Source organism: Ahaetulla prasina, chromosome 8 (genome assembly GCF_028640845.1).
Source record: "Ahaetulla prasina isolate Xishuangbanna chromosome 8, ASM2864084v1, whole genome shotgun sequence".
Taxonomy (NCBI): Eukaryota; Metazoa; Chordata; class Lepidosauria; order Squamata; family Colubridae; genus Ahaetulla; species Ahaetulla prasina.
This window is the reverse complement of record NC_080546.1, coordinates 24,040,600-24,061,068: the sequence shown is the minus strand read 5'-3', so window position 1 is coordinate 24,061,068 and position 20,469 is coordinate 24,040,600. Positions and strand designations below refer to the sequence as shown.

Sequence of the window (20,469 nt, the reverse complement as noted above, 5' to 3'; positions counted from 1 at the left end):
TTACATAATCTTCAGCTGTTTCTGTTTTAGTTATATTTGTCTGACACAAGTCTTGCTACAGGAATAGTTTACCATACCTCATTGACAGTGTTAATAATATCAGGCACAGGGATCTGGCCATCTCCCACTGACTACTTTCTGCTTGCCTGCTTTTCAACTAAATTTAATACCTTGGGGAATGCCCTTTCACCTATTTCAGTATCATTTTGCATTCTTAATTGGGTATTTCTTGGTGCTACCTACTGAGACATGTTGCCATATGCCTTTCCTTTATAGTATTTAGTGACTTTAGATACCTAGGTAGTGGGTATGAGTTATGTTGGTTTTGCTTTCTAATGCGACATATTTCACTATACTAAACTGGCTCTCTTTTTACAGTGTTAAAATTTATCAGTCAAAATGAAATTTAAAGAGATTCAAAGCAGTAAACAGAAATGCTTATTACTCAAAAACATTGAACTAGAATGCAGTCATTATGTAATCTGTGGGGAAATGGTGTAATTTGCTGCAGAAATTAACACCAGATTTTGCAATGAAATTCCTTGAAACAGGAATATAGCCGATATAATCTCAGTGTGTAACATACTATATGGGACTGAATAAACTCTATTATAGTGCAGACAGAATAATCAAAGATGGGATCGGTCTTTGGACCATTGAAGAAAACATTACAGAATAAACACTGTTCCTTTTCTATACAGCAGCTCATAAAGACTTGTTTCCTTGATAGATACTTTATTAAATTTTATGCCACTCAACTCTCAATGATTCTGGGCACCTCACCACCTTCAAACAAAGAAATTACACTACAACCAAAAATGAAAAAGATGCCAAGTGGGATGAAGATATGTTGCTGATATTTTTGAAGATGTGACTTTATAAGTGTTTAGATGCATTCAGATTGGTTTTCCTTTCTGACAAGAATTAAGGAAATCAGTTTTGCAACAAATTGTCTTCAGTTGTGAATGAAAGCAAATATATGTGTTGCAGGATCCAATCTGGGTTGATCACTGGGACCAGACATTTTGTCTTCTGAGCTTTCGGACTTGTGCTGGAATCCATCTTCAGAGAACTTCTCTCTAGTCTGTCTGGTTATAGTCCAAAAGTCCGAAAGTTTGGAAGACAAAACCTCTGGTACCAGTGACCAACCCAGATTGGATCCTGTCTTCAGTTGTGTACAGAATGCCTTGTCTAAGTGATTTACTCTTTTCTTCAAAATGTTTATTATAGAAGTCTTCCTTTGATCTGTTGTTTTCTGGATGTATTCCGTTTCAGCTTCCATCATCCCCCAACCAGCATGGTAAAAAATCAGGAGTTTGCTAGCACTTTTTTCATTAAAAACTTATAATAAAATGTCTTAGTTGGAAAAGGGGCTGCTCTCCTCCAGATTTTGTGCTCCCTCCCAAGGACTAATACAGCTGCCCTCCTACAGTGTGACAGTTGCTCACCGCAGGCTTTCAGAGGGATGGAGATCCATCACATCAATATCACAAAGACAGCACTGTTAATGAAAATACAGAGTAAGCCAAAAATTGGGCAGCTGCACTGGAATCTGTGTTCCGATACCAAAAGTGGGAATTTCAAGAAAAACACGATGGATAGACTGGCGGGCTAATGTAGATCCCTCGTCAAATTATCCCTAGGATTTCAGGATATATCCTCTGCTTCGGGTACGATCAAAACCCGCAGGTAAAAGAAAAAGCAACTGTGATCACTCCCTCGCCTTCCCGGCTCGCTTTCAGATTTTGGATAGGGAGCTGAATGGTGGCGACTGGAGAGACGAGGGGCGGCTTGCATCACACATGCTGACACCCTGTGACAGAAAAGGACCAGCTGCGCCGTCAGGCCGGGCATCGGCGGGGGGATGCGGAGGTCACACCCGCAGGCTGCTCCTGCAATTCCCAATTTCGGACTCGAGGAGTCACTTTTCCCCACTCTGTGGAACCTCGCCTCAGCCTGACATGCCCCTGTCTGCCTTTCCCACGTGATTACTCTCCTGGAAAGGGAAGGTGGGGGAGAGGGGGGGGGGAAATAAAGCGAGACTACAATTCCCAGAAGACGCTGCTGCTGCTGCTCCCTCTGGCAGCGGGCACCAACCCCTCCCCGCACCGGGCTTGCGCACGCGCCGAGCCGCCAAAACGGCCGCCGCCTCCACGTGACTCTTCGCCGACCAATCGTTTTCGAACCTGATTTGTTATCCGCCTTCCCCTTTTACCTCTCTCCTCCCCTCAGCGCTTGTGCGATCAGAGCGATCTAAGATGGCGACGGTGGAACCGGTGAGTGTCCTTATTCCCGTTTCCTCCCTTTGGTTTACACCCCCCCTTCTCCCCCTCCGCCTTCCTCTTTTTCTCCGCCCTCGCTCTGTCACGTAGGCTTCCGAGAAGATTGTGAAAAGACCGCTCGGCCCTGAAGGGGGACACAAAAATCTCAGCCAAAAAGCCGAAAGGGTGCGGGGGGGGCAGAGATGGTTGGCGAAGAGGGAGGGCGGCAGACAGCGGCCTGGGAAGTGGTGTGTGGCGCGCGCGCGTACGGCGAGCGAAAGGCGCCGGCGTGTGTGGTGGAGCGCCTTTGGCGGGAGGCGGATGGGAAGACCTGGGAGGCCGGGGAGGGGGAGGGAGACGATTCCCGAGTGCGTGAGGCGAGCGGCCAGGATTGTGCCGTCACAGTTTGGGCGGGGGCGTTGAGGGGGCGACGGGGAGGAGGGGTCGTGTGACGGGTGAGGTGGAAAGAGGAAGGCAGAAGACGGCCGGCGGGTGCAGGGCGAGGAGAATTCACCACGAGAGAGGAGGGCGGAGCTCGGTCGGACTCTGGGCCCCCATCCTGGACATAACTTCTCTGTAATTCGCCTTGCCAGCTAGCGGAGAGTGCCGCTTATGCCGGCCTGTGTCTCCTTTCTCCCCACGCCTGCCAGACTCAAAAGTGCCCAAACCACCGGCGGAGAATATCCACAGCTCCCATCCCTGATCTTCGTGGCTGTTCCCAATGTTGTCACAACGCCCGCTTCTCGAGCGGTAGCGTCCTGCGGTCTCCGAACCAGGCGACAAAAATTGCTTTTTTTTTTTAGATCCTTGGCTTAACTTGTTTCCTTTTTCTTTTTCTGCTCCTCGGCGTTTCCCAAGAAAAGTATAGTTATAATTGAACCCCATAGAACCGGCTAGGGGGGAAAAACCTAAAAAATTTATTTCACAGGAGCATAATTTGGAGTGGATCCCTACAGGCCTGATCATTTCGTTATACTTCAGTTTTCAACTTTTCCATAAAGAAGATTGTCTCTGATTTAGGCCTCCTTCATACACTTGTCTTATACTTAAATAGACATTTTGCTTCTCTTCTCCCCCCCCCCCCCCCGCCCCGCCAGCTGTGCAGAATTTTTAAGGCCAAACATTTTCAAATACTATAATTTGAAGGAAAAGTTGTCCAAAATATCCCCCCCCCCTTGCAGCTTACTGTATTGTAAGTTGAATGCTGAACCACAAAAGTAGGCGTTGACATGCAATGGAAGATGACAGTAGTAATACTAAGCAGGGGGAAATACTGGCGTTGAACCAAGAGAACTGCAGTTGGCACTGACACTGTAGGTAGTGGCAAATTAAACACTGAAGTAGCATTTCACTACATACAAAAGGAATGAGATTTGCCAGGGCACAGCATGCATGTAATCTAATTATCTAATTATAAAAAATGTCGACCGTCATGTCCAGAGTAGGCACAATTTTACAAGCATATTTTTCCATAAAGGTTGCCAGGTTAATACAAGGTTTTTAAGCTCAGAAGAAAAAAACTATGGAATGATCCATAATTACTACTAGATTACAGCTTTAAGCGTGTTTGCCTTTTTGGAAACTCCTTTTCTGATAGACTTTGCACATTCCTGATTTTTATACTTTTATAAGCGTTATCAGTTTTCAACGCAAGTAGGGAAAAAAGTGCATGTGTACAGAAGAGTTATATGAATGAAAGTTTAAAAACTGAATCGTCATGATTGAAAGCCATTCTGGGTTATGTAGTTCAGTAAAGGTAAGCTGAAATTTTGAATATGTGCATCTGTGTTTCTTTAATTTACTTACTTGAAAGACAGGCTTATTAAATCTATAACATGAAGGAAAGCCGTTGAACAACATATAGTTTTGTTATATTATGGGAATGAACTTCAAAAACATTCAACTTCAAAAACACTGCCAGCAAAATCAATGAAGCCAAAGCAGATATATTTTGTTCAGAAGTTTTATTGTGTGCAGAAATTTTAGTTGATGCTTCTCTTTTAAGAAAAGTGTTTAATAAAAAAGTAGTTTTCACAAGCTAATTTACCATTTAATACGATTAAGTATAAAATGATGGGTTCAGTTTTCAGATGATCCACAAGTATACATAAGGATTAATTTCATTCCTGTTTAGATTGGAAGTTAAAGGGACGACAAGTCTGTGTTGTTGGTTATTGAAAGATTTTCTTCACCTAAGGTATAATATATCTTATAACTGCAGCTAAGAGAACAGGTAATAAAATTGAAAGTTACATATTTAATCAGTCTATAGACTGCTAATATCAAATGGTTCTTTTTATATGCTAATTTTAGCTAATATAGTTTTTGTGTACCATCTGTTAGATGGTAATATCACTATATCTCCAAATACTCTAATATAGTATCGAACTCGCTTAGTCACAGTGTCATCACGTGATATATCGGGACTTTCTCCCCCCCTTCGCTAAATTGTGCAGGAGCAGGGCCATCACATGACATTTCTGGCCTGCAGGCCGCAAGGTTGACACCCCTGCTGTAGAATATAGAATGTATAAAACAAATCCTCATAGTTATCTTCATTTCTCATAGTACTTTCCATTTAGAAATAATGCTTTTGTGCCTAGATTATTATTTTTAACCTTTGTTAAGGGGCAGAAAAAATCCTCAGATTTTATAGATGTAAGTCTAAAAAGTGGCAGGAGTATACCATTTACATGACAGTAAGGTGTCTTCTTTACAGGTAGTCCATGGTTAATGACCACTTGTTCAGCAAGTTACAACAATGTGAGTGAGTGGTACTAAGATCGGTCCTCAAAGTTCTGGCCACCACAGCACCCTATAATTGCAATCTGGATGCTTGGCAACCAGTTCAAACAACGGTTGCAGTGTGCCATGGTGATGTGATTGCCATTTGCAACCTTTTCTGCTGGCTTTCTTCAAGCAAAGTTAATGGGGGAGCTGGCAGGGAAGGTTGCAAGTCACTCAGGTATATCTCCTGTGGCCAGCAACTGCACCCAGCTCTTGTGCGCCATCTCTCTCCCACTTGGCAGCAGCCTCCCAAGCCTTGCTGTGCTTGCACCACACTCACATTATGCATTTACCCCTCACCTGCAGCATTTATTTACAGCCTACTGGGACTTTCAACTTCCTGCTACTTTCCCCACTGGCTTTGGTGGTTAGAACCCAGCGGGAAGTTGTGAGAAGATCCTCACTTACCAACCACAAATCAGGTTTAATGGGAACTGCTGGGATTGCTATGCCACTAAGTGTCTAACTCTAAACCCTAATCCTAAAATATAATGATGTGGTCATTAAGTGATGGGACATTGTCAGTAAATGATGGGCTGGAATTAGGAAATTGATTCCCAATTACAGTTATTAAGCATCCAGAAAAAATACTATATATCAGGGGTTGCCAACCTTTCAGACCTCAGGGACCACCAAATTCATAATTTTAAATCCCGCGGACCACTAATATGAACTTTTTAAAAAGATAAATAGTATTTAGTACAATATAAAAAATGCAAATAATCTTTCTGTGGATCACCAAAATTTTGCGCGGACCACCAGTGGTCCACGGGCCACTAGTTGGTGTTCACTGCTATATACCTAACCCCACTGAAATCAGTACTATCTAAGTTAGTCATAACAAATGTTTCACACTAATTTTTTGAGACCTTAATGTAACTAGTTTTATCTGCAACTGTCCTATTACAGTATTTTTTATACAGTGGGTGTTCATAAAAAATTTTTGCAATAAATAAATTTGTACATGATCCCAAATCAAATGAATCTTAAATTCTATCATATGTTTTACTATTCCAGGTCTTAATGAAATATATAGAAAGGGCAAGAAATCCCTATGAAAACGTAGCTGTTTACAATGTAGTAAAGTTAGCAATAATTCAAAACATACTGTGTTTTCCCCAAAATAAGACCCTGTTTTATATTTTTTTGAACCCCGAAATAAGCGCTTGGCCTTATTTTCAGGGAAGTATTATTTTGGGGCACGTGGAACAAGATGGGGCTCCTCTTGTCATCGTACCTGATTTCCAGCTCTGCGTTTAAATATTTTCGGGAAGGGCTTATTTTTAGGGAGAGGCTTAATTTAGCGCATGTACTCAAAAGCCCGATTAGGCTTATAATCAGGGGATATCTTATTTTCAGGGAAACAGGGTATGTTATTGGTACCATTGTCTGCTCTATTTTACCTAAATCATACATTTGGAGTATGCATGGGGCCTATAGTAATGAATCACTTAATAGTGTATGCTATGAGAATTACTGCATTAAGAAAAGTAAAAGTTTGATATTTTTGCACACGTTTGATAATATAATCCTCCATGGAGAAATAGATTCCATCTTATTGTTTCAGTTGCAGTTATCTAAGGTGAATTGTGAACTTTACATTCATTTTAATTGTTCTAGAATATCCATATTAAAAAGGTTTGCAAATGTTAATGACAGAATATTTGAACATGGTGGTTATCTTTTAAATAAACCTTTATTTATAATATATTATTCTTTATAAAAAAGCAAGTTAATTGTTTATTCTGTTTGTTTAGGAAACCATTTCTAACCCTCAGACTTCAGAAGAAGAGAAAACTGAGAAAACTGAGACACCAGCAAGTCAGGAGATTGTGAGTCCTGAAACATACGTTAAGCATCCATTACAAAACAGGTGGGGCATGTTTCCTTTAAATTGTGTAATAGCATGTTCCTAAACAGAATTAATTAGATATTTTGGAATGCATTTTTTTAAATGCAAAATACATATCCACAAACATCCTTCTTTTGAAAAATTGGGGAACATTTGTCTTTTATGTTAAATTACAGGTCCTTTATGACAACTCTGAAATGTTGTCTATTCTCTTTATGTTTCAAGAGATTTCAGTTGAAAAATACTACATAACAAGGTTCCAAATCACTGTCTATGTTGCAATTTTAAACTGGAAAGTATATTAACTTACCATATGTTTCATACTATGATTTGTATAACATACAATAACAATTTGAAGTGCAGTGTTGACAGGTAAATAAATTCTTGGTTTAAAAGTCAGCTAATTGTCCTATCTACAGTAGTTTGAGCCAAATTGTACTTTGGACTATAAATAGTATTTGACATATTCTCCCTATTCAGACTCTTAAAGGATTTGTGTTTCTTCCCAAAATATTACTTTTGAATGCAATTAAAATCTTTGCCCCAACTTTCCGTGGTCATCTTAATAAAGCTAGAATGTGGGTGATGACTGGGTCAGTACTTTTAGCTTTTAGTTGACAGAATACAGCCTGCTAGTCTCAGAATTCTTCCAAAAAAATTTAAGCTGATGCAAAACTGCTAAGCCCTGGGAAATAATTGATTTTATCTAATTTTAATAATAATTAAGACACATTTTTGTTTTTCCTTTCTCAGTTCAGTTTTTGGAGCCCAACTTTCCACATACAACTCAAGGCCTTAAAACAGCTCTTGATATGAAAAAAAATGCCTATGCCTGATTTGGTTAATATGTCTACCTCCTGTTTTCGGTCTGTTTAAAAATGTAAAGACAATCTTGAGCTACTATGCAAGGCACTAAATAAATTTAAAAATGATATACATCATCAAGTAATATAAAACTACAAAGGTGATTCAAGGAAATAATCTTAAAAATCTTATAAACCATGACTACAATAAACAGTACTACTAATTAAATGTGCATATGAAATTATGTATGATAGCTTTTAATTCTTTAGGAGGATTTCTTTTTCAGTTTCCAACTAGAATGATTTGTCAGCTGTAATCCTTCCAAAATTGTGTGGCATCCTTCAACCTGCAGTGTTGTTCTAATTTCAAAACCATTTTCTAAAAATAAGTATTTTGTGTGTCTGTGAATTATTTGCTTTATATACTACATTTATTTATTCAATTTATGACTTTTCTGCTTGACAATTTTATTTTCAGTAGCATTTACAGATATAATGTCTATACGAAATATCTATAAAGATACACTTTCACTTTTTTCAAATAGGAAGAAATACTTCATCTGATTCAATGTAATCAGGCATGTCCAACCCATGCAAATTTATTCTATAGTACTGTTCACACTTAGAAACTCCCTTGTATGTTTAGGTGTTCATTGTTTAATAAAATAATGGAAATTAACATTAAACCTGTATTTTTTGTGTGTATTTTTGTTTTGTATTTTCCTTTCCAAATTTCCTCGTATGCTATGATTTGAATCTCTACCTTTTAAAATAATTGTATGCCAATATAAAGTCATTATTTTTTTTCAGGTGGGCACTCTGGTTCTTTAAAAATGACAAAAGTAAAACTTGGCAAGCAAATCTTCGTTTGATCTCAAAGTTTGATACTGTTGAAGATTTTTGGGCGTAAGTAAAATTATAAATCACACTTGAAACTTGAGTATTTTTTCATCTCATCTGTTTGGTATTGAGGATTATGAGAAAATATAGGGGGGGTAAGTTGAATGAGAGGGAATATTCAAAGACAAAAATGAGGTGAATTTATAAAGAATACCAATGTACAATTAAAACTCTTATTCTGTAACCTTAATTGGGTGAAAGAGTGCATTAGAGGGCAATAATTTTTGAACAAAAATGCCAAATGGGCTAGTTTACACAATGCTTCCAAAGTCTGGGACACATGTCCCCCATGGGTTTGAAATTGGCAAATTTGTGGTTGCTTCAATGCTTCTGTGCCACTGCCCAGGAGCGCAGTAAACTGGTCCTGCCCATGCCTTCTGGAGGCTAAACAGACCAGCCTATCCTTTGACTGCTGGAGATCAGGTAGACTGGTCCAGCCCATGCCGTCCAAAGTCTGGCTAGACTGATCCCACCATTGGCTTCCAGAGGGCAGTCAGTCCTCCCTGGTCAGGGCTGGCAAAAAGTCAGAAGTTATTTCTTCCACTGCTTTTTTGCCCCAGTCATCTGTTTCTCTGTTTAGGTAAGAAATATCTCTAAAATGATGACCCAGTGGATCATGGGTTATCTAATTTAGACTTAAGTTTGGGAAAGTTGAAGGCATCATTAAATGTTACCTGCTACAATTATAAAAAGAGGGCAAGCAATTTGCTCTGAAATATTGGAAATCCTGTGAATTCTCAAGTGATTGTGATGATGATAATGTTGAATTAGTTTTTAAAGTAATGATTATATGACTTTACTGTTTTTCTTTTAATAACGTTTGCTATTAAGAATTATTAAAATTTAACCCCCAAATTTAAGATAATATGTTTTTTGACATTTGCACATCTATAATCTCTAATATTTGTAGTTCACTTCATTGATGTACTTATTTTTTTTTCCAAAATAGGTTATATAACCATATTCAGCTCTCTAGTAATTTAATGCCTGGTTGTGATTACTCACTTTTTAAGGTACGTGGAACTTTTGAGTCTAATTTCATGTTGTTAGTCTATTTTGGGTGTAATCTGCTAAGTAAAAGACTTTAAAGGATATTTAAAAAGACTTTAAATAAAATATTGTATTGTAAAAGTGTATTAATAAAACTTACTATAGCGTAACTTATTGACTAATTTCTATGTTTATAATGTTTCAATATTGTTTTGATATTTTCAAGAGCTGAGGATAAAATACATAACCAAAATTCATTTGAATGTTGCTAATCTTGTCTTTCCTATTTTACCAGTCACTGTCTCTATTTTCATAGTGTTGCAAATTAAAATATTTAATGTAGTTAGTATTTGATTTCCATTTCTCTGTCAGAAGAGTAACATTAATTTTTTAAAAAACATTGATATGTTTTTGTGCATTACTTAAAATCTTAGTAAAGATAAATAAATTTCAAATATTTTAAAATAAATTGTGTGAATTACACAAGTGGATATTGTATTTTATATTAAACTACACTTTTTAGGATGGTATTGAACCCATGTGGGAAGATGAGAAGAATAAACGGGGAGGGAGATGGCTAATTACACTAAACAAGCAGCAGAGACGAAGTGATCTTGATCGCTTCTGGCTAGAGACAGTAAGTAATTTTATATTATTTGCTCATTTTGGCCACATTTAAGAGAAGAATACTTCTCCCAATTTCTAAACGGAAAGTCAGGATGTACCAAATCCATTCAGATAATTAATTTACCATAGTTAGACCATTGCTACATCAGAGACAGTACAGAATAACAGAGTTGGAAGGGACCTTGGAGGTCTTCTAGTCCAATCCCCAGCTCAGGCAGGAAACCTTATACCATTTCTTCTTGGCATTACATTTTGTTCTTGGGTGGAGGCCTATGAAAACCATTGGTCTTGGAGCTTTGTGAATCCTTCTAAATTCTGTAATTTGATTCAGGAGATATGTCACAAAATTTTTTTTCATATTGTCTTGGATTAACACGTCATTGTCATCCTAATATATAGTAACTCTGGCAATCACAAAACTAATGGCATTGCAGTTATATTGATTCTAAGGAGAATACTGGAGCCAATTTTATACTCAGTAGCTGAAAGTTTCATATCTGGTATGCAATGTATTTGGAAGCCTATAAAACATATTTGGAAGCCTATAAAATGTATTACAGACCTGTCAGTTGTCAGTGACCACTAGGGAAAGTGGAGAGCATGAGTTCTTGAATCCTTTGTCATGCTTAATATTAGAGCTGCTTGGATCACTTCTCAAGAAATGAAATTTAGAGTCGAGGAATTGGCAACATCCTGAGCCACTGGCCCAATTACTTCTCTCTTGTAGGAATACATTGGAGAAACTTTTCTCAATGCTTTGATTTATTGATTCTTTTAAACTCATATTTCTTGTGTTTGCTTTTTTTCCGTATCATGTATGCAGAGCATAGTGTTGAAATCCTTTTCAATATCTTCGCTTATCATAGCCATAGCAGGTGCCTGCATTATATATACTAATATAGTCTGTTTCTATTCTGTGTGTTCAGGGAAACACAAAGTAACTCTGCTCTGAGTCATATGATGAGGAAGGTGAAAACTTGAGTATGAATCAGCAAGAAACATTCTAACAGTCCCATAGGACAGCGCTCCCCAAATTTTCCGGCTTGGTGGACAGGCGGGGGAGGGTAGGGTTCTGTGTTAGTGGCAGGCACAGGTGTGAACACATATAACTCCCATTTATGCAAGTGACAGGTGCATACAGCATTCATGCAAATTGAGCTATGAGTTCAAGCACCTGCAGGTCACACAAATGGAGCTGCACACATGCATACTCACCTGCCACTTGCAAAACCCAGTTCCGAACGAGCCACAGCCCAGTAGTGGGCGGTGGCCCGGGAACCCCTGCCATAGGATACATTTTTCTTGATTCATTTTTTTCTCCACAACTGTCAGTCTGATCAACCAATTTTTGTATTTGATCTTTGTTTTGCTGGCTTTCACCCTACTCCAATTGCCAAATTTAGTCCTGTTCTAATATGTTTTCAGAGAGTCATCCTGAAGTGAGAAGGACATTTACAATTCTTTTTAATCATTTTATCAATAGCAACCATTGGCAGTTTTTGTATTTTATTTATTATTAGTAAACTAGGCATTCTGGTTTTTTGTCTGCATGTATGTGCTGAAAAACGCAAGACCACCATTTCTGAATTGTTGCCTAATTATCTCTTCCTTAAGAAAACATTGGGTGTTTAGGGTGGAGGGAAATAATTTTTCTGTTGCCCCACCCAGATCCAGCTCATTTTCTAACCTCTCTCTTTCTGTCTTTCCCCAACAAATGGTCCCATTTGGTTCAATTTTGGGGGAGATATTCTACCATTATCTAGGCAGAGTCCCAACTCCTCTTTATCTCTTTACATATAGCTTTATTTTGGAAAATATTATTTGTTATATCCAATTGGTGACAGCTTCGTCTGGGTGGCATTGGAGTGTCATATCTGAGATAAATTCTCAGTGGATGATGTGTAGCTCATTCAATCATTCAAATTAGTCTGACTTGTTTGTTATGTTTTGGACCATAGATATCAATCACCTGTTTCCTTGCAATTGGTCAAATTATTTTAACATAGTTTTTCTTGAATATGTTGACACCGTGCTTAGATTTGTGAAGACCATTGCATATTTATGTTCAAGGAAATTCTGGCAAGTGAATAGAACTTGGAAAATAAATGCATCATTTTTTAAAGGAAAGGTTTCTCCTTTGGTGATTATTCATTCACTTTGAGTAAAATTGTCTTCAAATCAGGTGAATCAGTCAATGTTAAGTCACCTATGAATAGTTTTTTATAGCATAGTCTGGCATAGCAAGCAGGCTGTGTATGCCCCCCAAAATAAATACTGTTGGTATAAATGTTTCTGGATTACAATTTTCAATGCACTTGAGCTTTACTTCCCATTTTCCTTTGAGATTGAGTTGGCTTTATAGCTTTGATGATTGAAAATAAACCATATTTTATTTAGTTCTCAACCTTTTTAGATATGAAATAGGATTGCACCATTTTGATTGGTTGCCTTTAATGCTTCAAGTACTACACGTCTTAGTGATTTGTTTTTTGCTGAGAGTGTTCTTTAATGAAGCTGATATAATGCTTTCCATATACCAGGCGTGCACATTTGAAATTATGACATAGGGTGTCATTAGTGTACTTACATTATGCAGCTTTCTATGTCAGTAACTGACATTCCAAAGCTGTCTATTTTCCAAATTGGTATCTAGAAGCTGTGATGGAGTAAGTAAAATTCAGATAATGCCTCAATTTATGACTATTCATTCAGCAACCATTCGAAGTTACAGCTGTGCTAAAGAAATGACTGGTCCTTAAAGTTATGGCTGTTGCAGTGTCTCCGCAGTTATATATCAAAATGCAGTCCCATTCATGCTTATGTTTGAAGGCTACTTTGTTTTTTTGTTTTTACAAGTCTACCTACTCCTTGACCATCCTTGCCAATGGGGAAGTGAGCTGCACAATGGAGGACAGAACTTGACTATTACATATTTAATATGTTCAATACTTTAAGTGTCTTAAGGTTTTTTTTCTAATTGACTGGGCCCTCCCCTCTATCATGTGCCTCACCCTTTCCAAGGTTTCACTGCTCAGTCCTCGTGTGCTTTTCCTAGTCAGTATTTTTGGAGACAAAACTAAGCTTTTATTAGAGGAAACAAGAAAAGACACAAAACACAAGACTGGTGCAAAGATTTTGTATTTGGTGAATAAACTGCTTTGTTTTCTACAATGCCCAACTCAGACACTTAGCCACTAGTTGCTCCGACATGTATAAACAAACAGTGGTGTTAAGAAGAGTTCTTGTGTACCTCTACTTGAGTAACTGACATTGTATGCCACTCTCCTGATTGACTGGAGTATTCTGCATGTCTATCCCGAGGTAGGGTATTTCTCCCCACCACATGAATTTTGTCAGCTTTGCAGGACAGCTGGGTCAAGAGTGAGGTAGGATCTGTCAATCCTGGGCTTTCCTCCACTCCTCACTGAAGAGTGCTTATAACCGCAGAATGCACTGTGCCTCCTGGAAGCCTACTTTCCTCCCCTTCCTCCAGTTCTATTGCCACCCCAACAGAACCTCACATAGCATGCACCTTGCTCTGAAGAACATTGCCAACTTTCCTTCCTTGCCTGGCAATGGAGAGTGCTGCAGTTCGCCACTCCGCGGCCTCCTCTCTGAATAGGCCTGGCAAGCTCCCTTCAAGCAGATGGGAAGGGAGATACTGCCCAGGGATGCACATGTCCTAGGGCAGCACCTTCATCCAGCAGCTGTAGCCCAGAGCACCAGCAGGAGGAAGAAGGGGGCAGTGGTGGAGGGCAGCACAGATATGTGGAAGAGTGTAGGCACCAAAAGGGCAAAGTAAGAGAAATAGGCAAGAGGGTGGAATTAAAGCAAAGCTTAGTTTGGCTAAATTTGGATAGGAGAAGTGTGAGGTCTAACTACTGCAACTATGACTATTGAAACTGCTGTCGCTAAACAGTTCACTCACAATGTTTCTTTTACAAACAGCATTACTTAGCAATGGAAGTGCAGGTCCCAATTGTGGACATAAATTGAGGGTAAAAGTGGATGAAATTCAAAGTAGAAACTAATAGTGCTGGCCCTCTGGCACAAGCCTTTAAGTCAATGATAGTGGTAATCTCTTGGTGTTAGATTAAGATCCAGGGGCTAGTTCTTTGACTAGCTAGACTTATTCTTTGCTCTACCATGGATGTTAGTGTTTATCAATAATCCAGTTTTCTATTTATTTTTTTTCATAAGAGTTACCTTTCTTGATAGAAGAAAGGGAATTTTGATAGCTATGCCTCTTGTACTGTTCTTGAAACAGTCTTATTATACGTTAACCATTAAAGAAGCTCTCAGATATAGATGGGCTTCTAAATCAAATCTCTGGGGAGTTAAAAGTACCTTCTACTATAATATGATTTTTTGTGTAGCAGTTTTCAACCGAGAATTTTTTTTCTCAGTAATCTATTGTAATCTCACTTGATGGTACACTAAATTCAGTGAAATTTACTTTATTATAACATGTAATTTTTTGGAAGTATTCAGTTGTATTTTGTTATTTAGTTTGTTATTATCTTCAATTTTGTAGCTGCTGTGCCTTATTGGAGAATCCTTTGATGACTACAGTGATGATGTATGTGGAGCTGTTGTTAATGTTAGAACCAAGGGGGATAAAATAGCAATATGGACTACTGAATGTGAAAACAGAGATGCTGTTACACATATAGGGTAAGTTGATGCTGTGAAATTTCTGAATTGCTTTAGAAAATACTGATGTTTCAGAAGCTTTGCTTTTATTTTTTGTTAGTTATGGTTTAATTCAGATATAAATTGTGTCAGGAAAGAGAACAGATCAACTTTATATGGAAGCTCATTTATTTCAATACATCAAGATTTGAGGTATAATCCTAATCTGTGTTTAGTGAAAAAGACTTCCAGTGTCCTTTTCATGCAAAAGAATTAATACTCATTTTGGGAGGGCTGCTGTCAAAATTATGGCTGTTTATATTTGAACCAATTCAGAATTTGCAGCAGATTATTGTACATACTTTTTTTTTTAGGACTCTCAAGATGACACAAGAAGTAGCAAATGTGCCTAATAAGATTACATGGCAAATAAAGCCAGTTTGGTATAGCAGCTAACATTCTGTGCTAGAAATCAGGAGATCTATGAATTCTTGTCATCTTTTGGTCATGAAAGCCAGCTGGATGACTTTGAACCATTCACACTCTTAGCCCAACCCACCTCACAGACTTTTGAGAGAAAGAGGTGGGGACACTAAATAAATACACTGTTTTGAATTGATAAAAAGATAACATAAAAACCAAATAATAGCATAGATAGTCCTCAATTTACAACAGTTCATTTAGAGACCATTCAAAGTTACAACAGCACTGAAAAAAGTGACTTATGACTGTTTTTCCCACTTATGTACAACTGGTTGCTGCATCTCTAGGGTCACATAATCAAAATTCAGACACTTAATGATGGATTCATATTTATGACTTGTTGTAGTGTCCTGGGGTCATGTGGTCACCTTTTGTGACCTTCTGACAATCAAAATCAAAAGGGAAGCCAGATTCACTTAACCACTGTTATTTGCTTAACAATTGCAGTGACTTAACAACTGTGGTAAGAAAAGTCACAAAATGTGGCAAAAGTCACTTAACTTCCTTAGCAACAGAAACTTTGGGCTCAATTGTGGTCGTAAGTTGAGGATTTACCTGTATTATATTTTATAACAAAAGAATTTTTCCAAATTTTTTTTCATATTGATATTCTATAAGGTCCATGTAAATAAGAGAATTAAGCCACAGCCATAATGAACAAACTTTGTTGCAATGATAATAGCTTTATCTTTCATGTGCCAGTGTAAGTGCAATATAAAATACTTAAATGCAATATAAAAAATTCATGTATTCACTTCAATCTAATATAAGATCACAGCTACGATAAGCAAGCCTCAGTGTTCTGAATAGCCTTTTGTTAACATATATAAAAAATAATTCTGCATCAAAAATGTTTAGTTTCACAAAGATCCATTAACAATAAATATTTTAGCACCTTTTAAAATGAGTTGATTCCAGATGACTAACACTAAATTTAAAAAAAAAAGCCTTTCACTCATGCCATGGCTATTTTATCATGAGGTGCCAGCTGAACAATTAAATTGAGCACAGGAATAAAAGTTTTGAACTGATTTTCCAAGTAACAAAATGCTTCTAGGCATAACTCAGTAAGATTATATCAGCAGCTTCTATTAACATTTTTGCAAATAGCCAAAGTAGAGAAAGGTAGAAGTAATTCATATGTCCAGAATACTGCAGTTATGAATACAAATCAAGGGGGCAGAAAGAGCTGTAAGGTAATTTTGTCAGTAAACAGTTTTAGTAATTCAAACTTGAGACAATTGGCATGAATCGGCTGCTTTGCTATCGTTCTGATGGGGAGCTGACAAACTCTTATGAACATTAAGTTAAAAGTTTAGATAGTTTAGTCCCGTGATGGCGAACCTATGGCACACGTGCCACATGTGGCACATGGAGCCATATCGGTGGGCACGCAAGTTCAGCTTCGGTGCGCATGTGTGCGCCGGCCAGCTGATTTTCGTGCCTTCTGGGCCCACCGGAAGTCGGGAAACAGGCTGTGTCTGGCCTCAAGGGCCTCCAGGGCAGAGGGAAGGCCCATTTTTTGCTTTCCCCAGGCTCCAGAGCCTTTCTAGGAGTCTGAGTCGGGCGAAAATGACCTTCCCCACTCTCCTGGAGGCCCTCCGGAGGCCGGAAATGACTCTCGAGCCTAGGGCGATCAAAAAACGGGCCTACCAGGCCATCACGTGCCAAAAGCGGGGGGAGGGCGGGTGGTTGCGCTCGCATGCACAGGGGAGAGCGGGGCGCATAGAATTATGGGTGTGGCCACATGCATGCATGACTCCTCTGCACTCCCCCCACTTTTGGCACACAATGGCAAAAAGGTTAGCCATCACTGGTTTAGTCACTTGGGCTTTAAGTGAAAGTCCCTCCTGAGTTTTAACTCTGGGTTGCTTTCTACTGAGGAGGCTCAGCTGACAGGCCTAAAAATGAAAGTGGTGGTATAATCAGGAACTTAGGAAGGCAGTGATCTTTAGATGTAGGAACCCCTCCTGGTTCCTATATCGTTTATTAATTTCCAAAATAGGAAATGTCATCAATATACTTTGATCATTCTTGTAAATATTAAAGGTTTCTGTTTTTTATTTGCAAATCAAATTAACAGTGACTAAACCAAATAGTGCTAATGCTTGTTTATGTGAAATGTAAGCCATCTTTCAAAGAAACCTGGTTTAACAGGTGTTTAGCAAAGGATCACCTGTATATGTACTGACTGTTTACCACATAAAATTCATTATATGCTAATATGGTTGTTATCTGATTGTGATAAATGATAAGGTAAAATACTGGGTGAATAGTAGAATGACTTTTGTTTAAAAGAGATCTAAAAACATCTGGTATATTGCATTTGCAGTTTAAACAATGAACATTAATGCCATGTTTGGTTATGAACAATGCTACTTAAATTTATATTTTGTGTTTTTAATTTCCCAGGAGAGTATACAAGGAAAGGTTAGGACTTCCTCAAAAGATAGTGATTGGTTATCAGTCCCATGCTGACACAGCTACTAAAAGTGGTTCCACCACTAAAAATAGGTTTGTTGTTTAAGAAGACACCTTCAGAGTATTTCATAGGAGACTGCGTCAAGCAATCGAGATTTGGGAGCTGAACCAAAGCCTCTATAAAAGCAGAGTGGACTGCATTTAAATCTGATTTCCATCTAAATGTTGCTAAATTTGTGAAACTCTCATTTGCTTTGTCTTGTACTTCTGTTTACTTCCTCACCCCCCACCCCACCCCATTTTTTGGCTGAAGGTAACCTTTTCCAATCAAAGAATTTCAGTGCAACATTTGTCCCTCAAATCCATATATGTCTCTCTAACCCGTTCTCTGATGCTTCTTAAGAAAATTATTATATTAAAAAATGTCCTGAAAACAGTGCCATTTCTACAGGGGAATAAACTACTACTTTTTCATCTTTTCACTGTATGCAATAACATGTTTTGCTGGTTTGAAAGAAAAGTATGATGCATACATTTTTCTAGCAAATCTTTCTTTATACAGCATGATCATTGCTGTAATTGATGCTGATGGCTGCTAGATTTAATTTATTTGTTTCCCTTTTCTGATAACATTAGTGATATTCTGATTTCAGTTCTTGCTCATGTAACATTGGTGAAGGATCTGGGAATATGACAAAAGGTTTAATAAACATAATTTTGTGCATTCTATGGTAATTATTTTGTAATATCAAAGCTTTGCTACAAATTTCATGCATTTCAAGTCAAATCAGTGATATGTTTGTGTGATTTCCTGAACATAATTGTGGATTTTAAAAAATGTTAACACCAGAATTACATTCCTTACTAGAAATAGTATTCCTGTTTTTTGTATCTTATGCTGTATTTTAACACTTTGTATTCCTTAGGTTAAATTTTGCTTTGGTTTAAGTACGGCTCAAATAGAAAAGCAGTCCCATTCATATTAAGACAGTGTACAAAACTGTAAATAAAATGTGTACAGTGAATTGTCTTTTAGACAAGTAGATTTGTCCTTTTATTTCATTATACTGAAGTGCTTTGTACTACTTTTGACAAGATAGTCTCTGTTGTGGCCTCTGTTGTAGTGTATATTCTAGAAAAGGATAAGTCTTAAACTACAGTGAATTCAAAACCTGGATTTGAATTACATAGTATTATATCCATATGCAATTCTTTGCTGTGGTTATAATTAGTATTAATATGCTCCATGTATTGTTTAACTGCCAGGCTAGCATCTCTAGAAACCAAATGGATATCTCAAAGTGCGCCTGGAGCAGCAAATGAATAACAGCAACAAAACCCTCTGGTTCTTGCTAAATTTGTGGGGAGGGGTATAAATTAGTCTATTACACATTTATTTTGAGAAATGTAGCAAAATGTTATTCTGGCACTTAATGCAGTTGTTGAGAAAGTGGCAGATTAAAATTTATTTAAAGGAGATATTCCAAAATTGTCAATTTTAGTGTAAAATGTAATGGTCGGATGATATCATATTTCCTACACTGAGAGTGAGATATGAGGAAGTCTCAAAGACTTTTAGCTGGCCTATAGCTAAATGTTTTTGCCTGAATATTACCCATCAAGGCAGTTTTGCTGTCTCCCTGACTTTAGCTATATTACCTTGGAATATTTGCGTCCTTTGCTATAAATGTGTTAGAAATTTTGCCTAGTTATCCTGATTTTTGCCTTTTGATTCTTGCAGTTTATCTAGCACTAACCCAAATAGCATTTTGTGTAAAAACTGATGCTGTATTCTTGCAGTTAATACTTCCCCTTATAATAAACAAAACAGCTCTTGTATTAAAGCAAATGTGGTTTGTACTAATGTCTAATTCTATTTGAGAAAAGGAAATGATTGATCAGTGAGAACCCAGTTACATCTATCAGGGCAGTATCAATGGTATGAGAAACATTGGTTCATCGTAATTTGAGGACTGCATATAAAACTTTCTGATTGCCCGATAGAGAAATCATGGCTGCATATTGTAGTCTCTTCTTGAAAATATAATCTGATGAGTTTCGGAAGAAATGGTTTAAATATTTGCATTAAACAAACCCTAACTGTGGATAGAGGGTGATGAATGCGATCTGGAAAAGGCTGAATTCCCCCTCATCTCTTATCCCTCAGCAATCCTTTCCTGATTTAAATTGCTCATTTGAGGATGTTTGCCTTAAGCAGTAAAAACAGCAAGTGCAGAAGTTTTAAGAGGCAGAAAGTGTGCACTAAGTTAAAAGTGATCCTTTTAACATCTTTTAACGCTCTGTCTAACATAGTTTGCTGAGTTGGTATTTGGTGGCTGTAACGATGGGATGCTGGGAGCTGACCTCTGGATTTCCCATTATTTATTGCAATGCACCATGAAAGGTGACTGAGTAAATCTCCAGGTAGTGGAAACTTATAGAATCAGTTGCAAAATGGCTGAAGGTTTTTGATTCTTGTATTCTGCCCTCATCTGTCTTCTATTTTATTATCATATCTAGTCATTGGCTCCCTCATCCCTATTTTTACCCAAATATTCTGAATAATAATGTCTACTATCTTTTTACTGAAGTGTTATGCTATATTTTAGTATTTTCCATCATTAAAATATTTGTTGTATTGTATAAAAGCCAGTTTGGTGTCGTGGTTAAGGCATCAGTCTAGAAACAGACTTGAGTTCTACTCCGACCTTAG

General features: G+C 37.8%; 1 protein-coding gene across 2 annotated transcripts; it reads left to right on the top strand.

Moving 5' to 3' along the window:
• Positions 1 to 2,228: 2,228 nt before the first annotated feature.
• On the top strand, positions 2,229 to 19,605 carry EIF4E (eukaryotic translation initiation factor 4E). 2 transcript variants are annotated; one of them, XM_058193165.1, is made up of 7 exons: positions 2,237 to 2,276; positions 6,806 to 6,921; positions 8,514 to 8,609; positions 9,553 to 9,616; positions 10,117 to 10,230; positions 14,755 to 14,894; positions 17,748 to 19,605. In XM_058193165.1, the coding sequence occupies exons 1-7, from the start codon at positions 2,259 to 2,261 to the stop codon at positions 17,860 to 17,862; spliced, it is 663 nt and encodes a 220-aa protein (XP_058049148.1). In that variant the 5' UTR covers positions 2,237 to 2,258; the 3' UTR covers positions 17,863 to 19,605. The 2 variants fall into 2 exon arrangements, with proteins under 2 accessions (XP_058049149.1, XP_058049148.1); XM_058193166.1 differs by lacking the exon at positions 10,117 to 10,230 and having other exon boundaries at positions 2,229 to 2,276.
• Positions 19,606 to 20,469: the final 864 nt, after the last annotated feature.

Coding starts and splice junctions, on each gene's coding strand:
- EIF4E (XM_058193165.1), top strand. Junction 6,922..8,513: donor AAGCATCCATTACAAAACAG/GTGGGGCATGTT, acceptor ATTTTTTTTCAG/GTGGGCACTCTGGTTCTTTA. Junction 9,617..10,116: donor GTGATTACTCACTTTTTAAG/GTACGTGGAACT, acceptor TACACTTTTTAG/GATGGTATTGAACCCATGTG.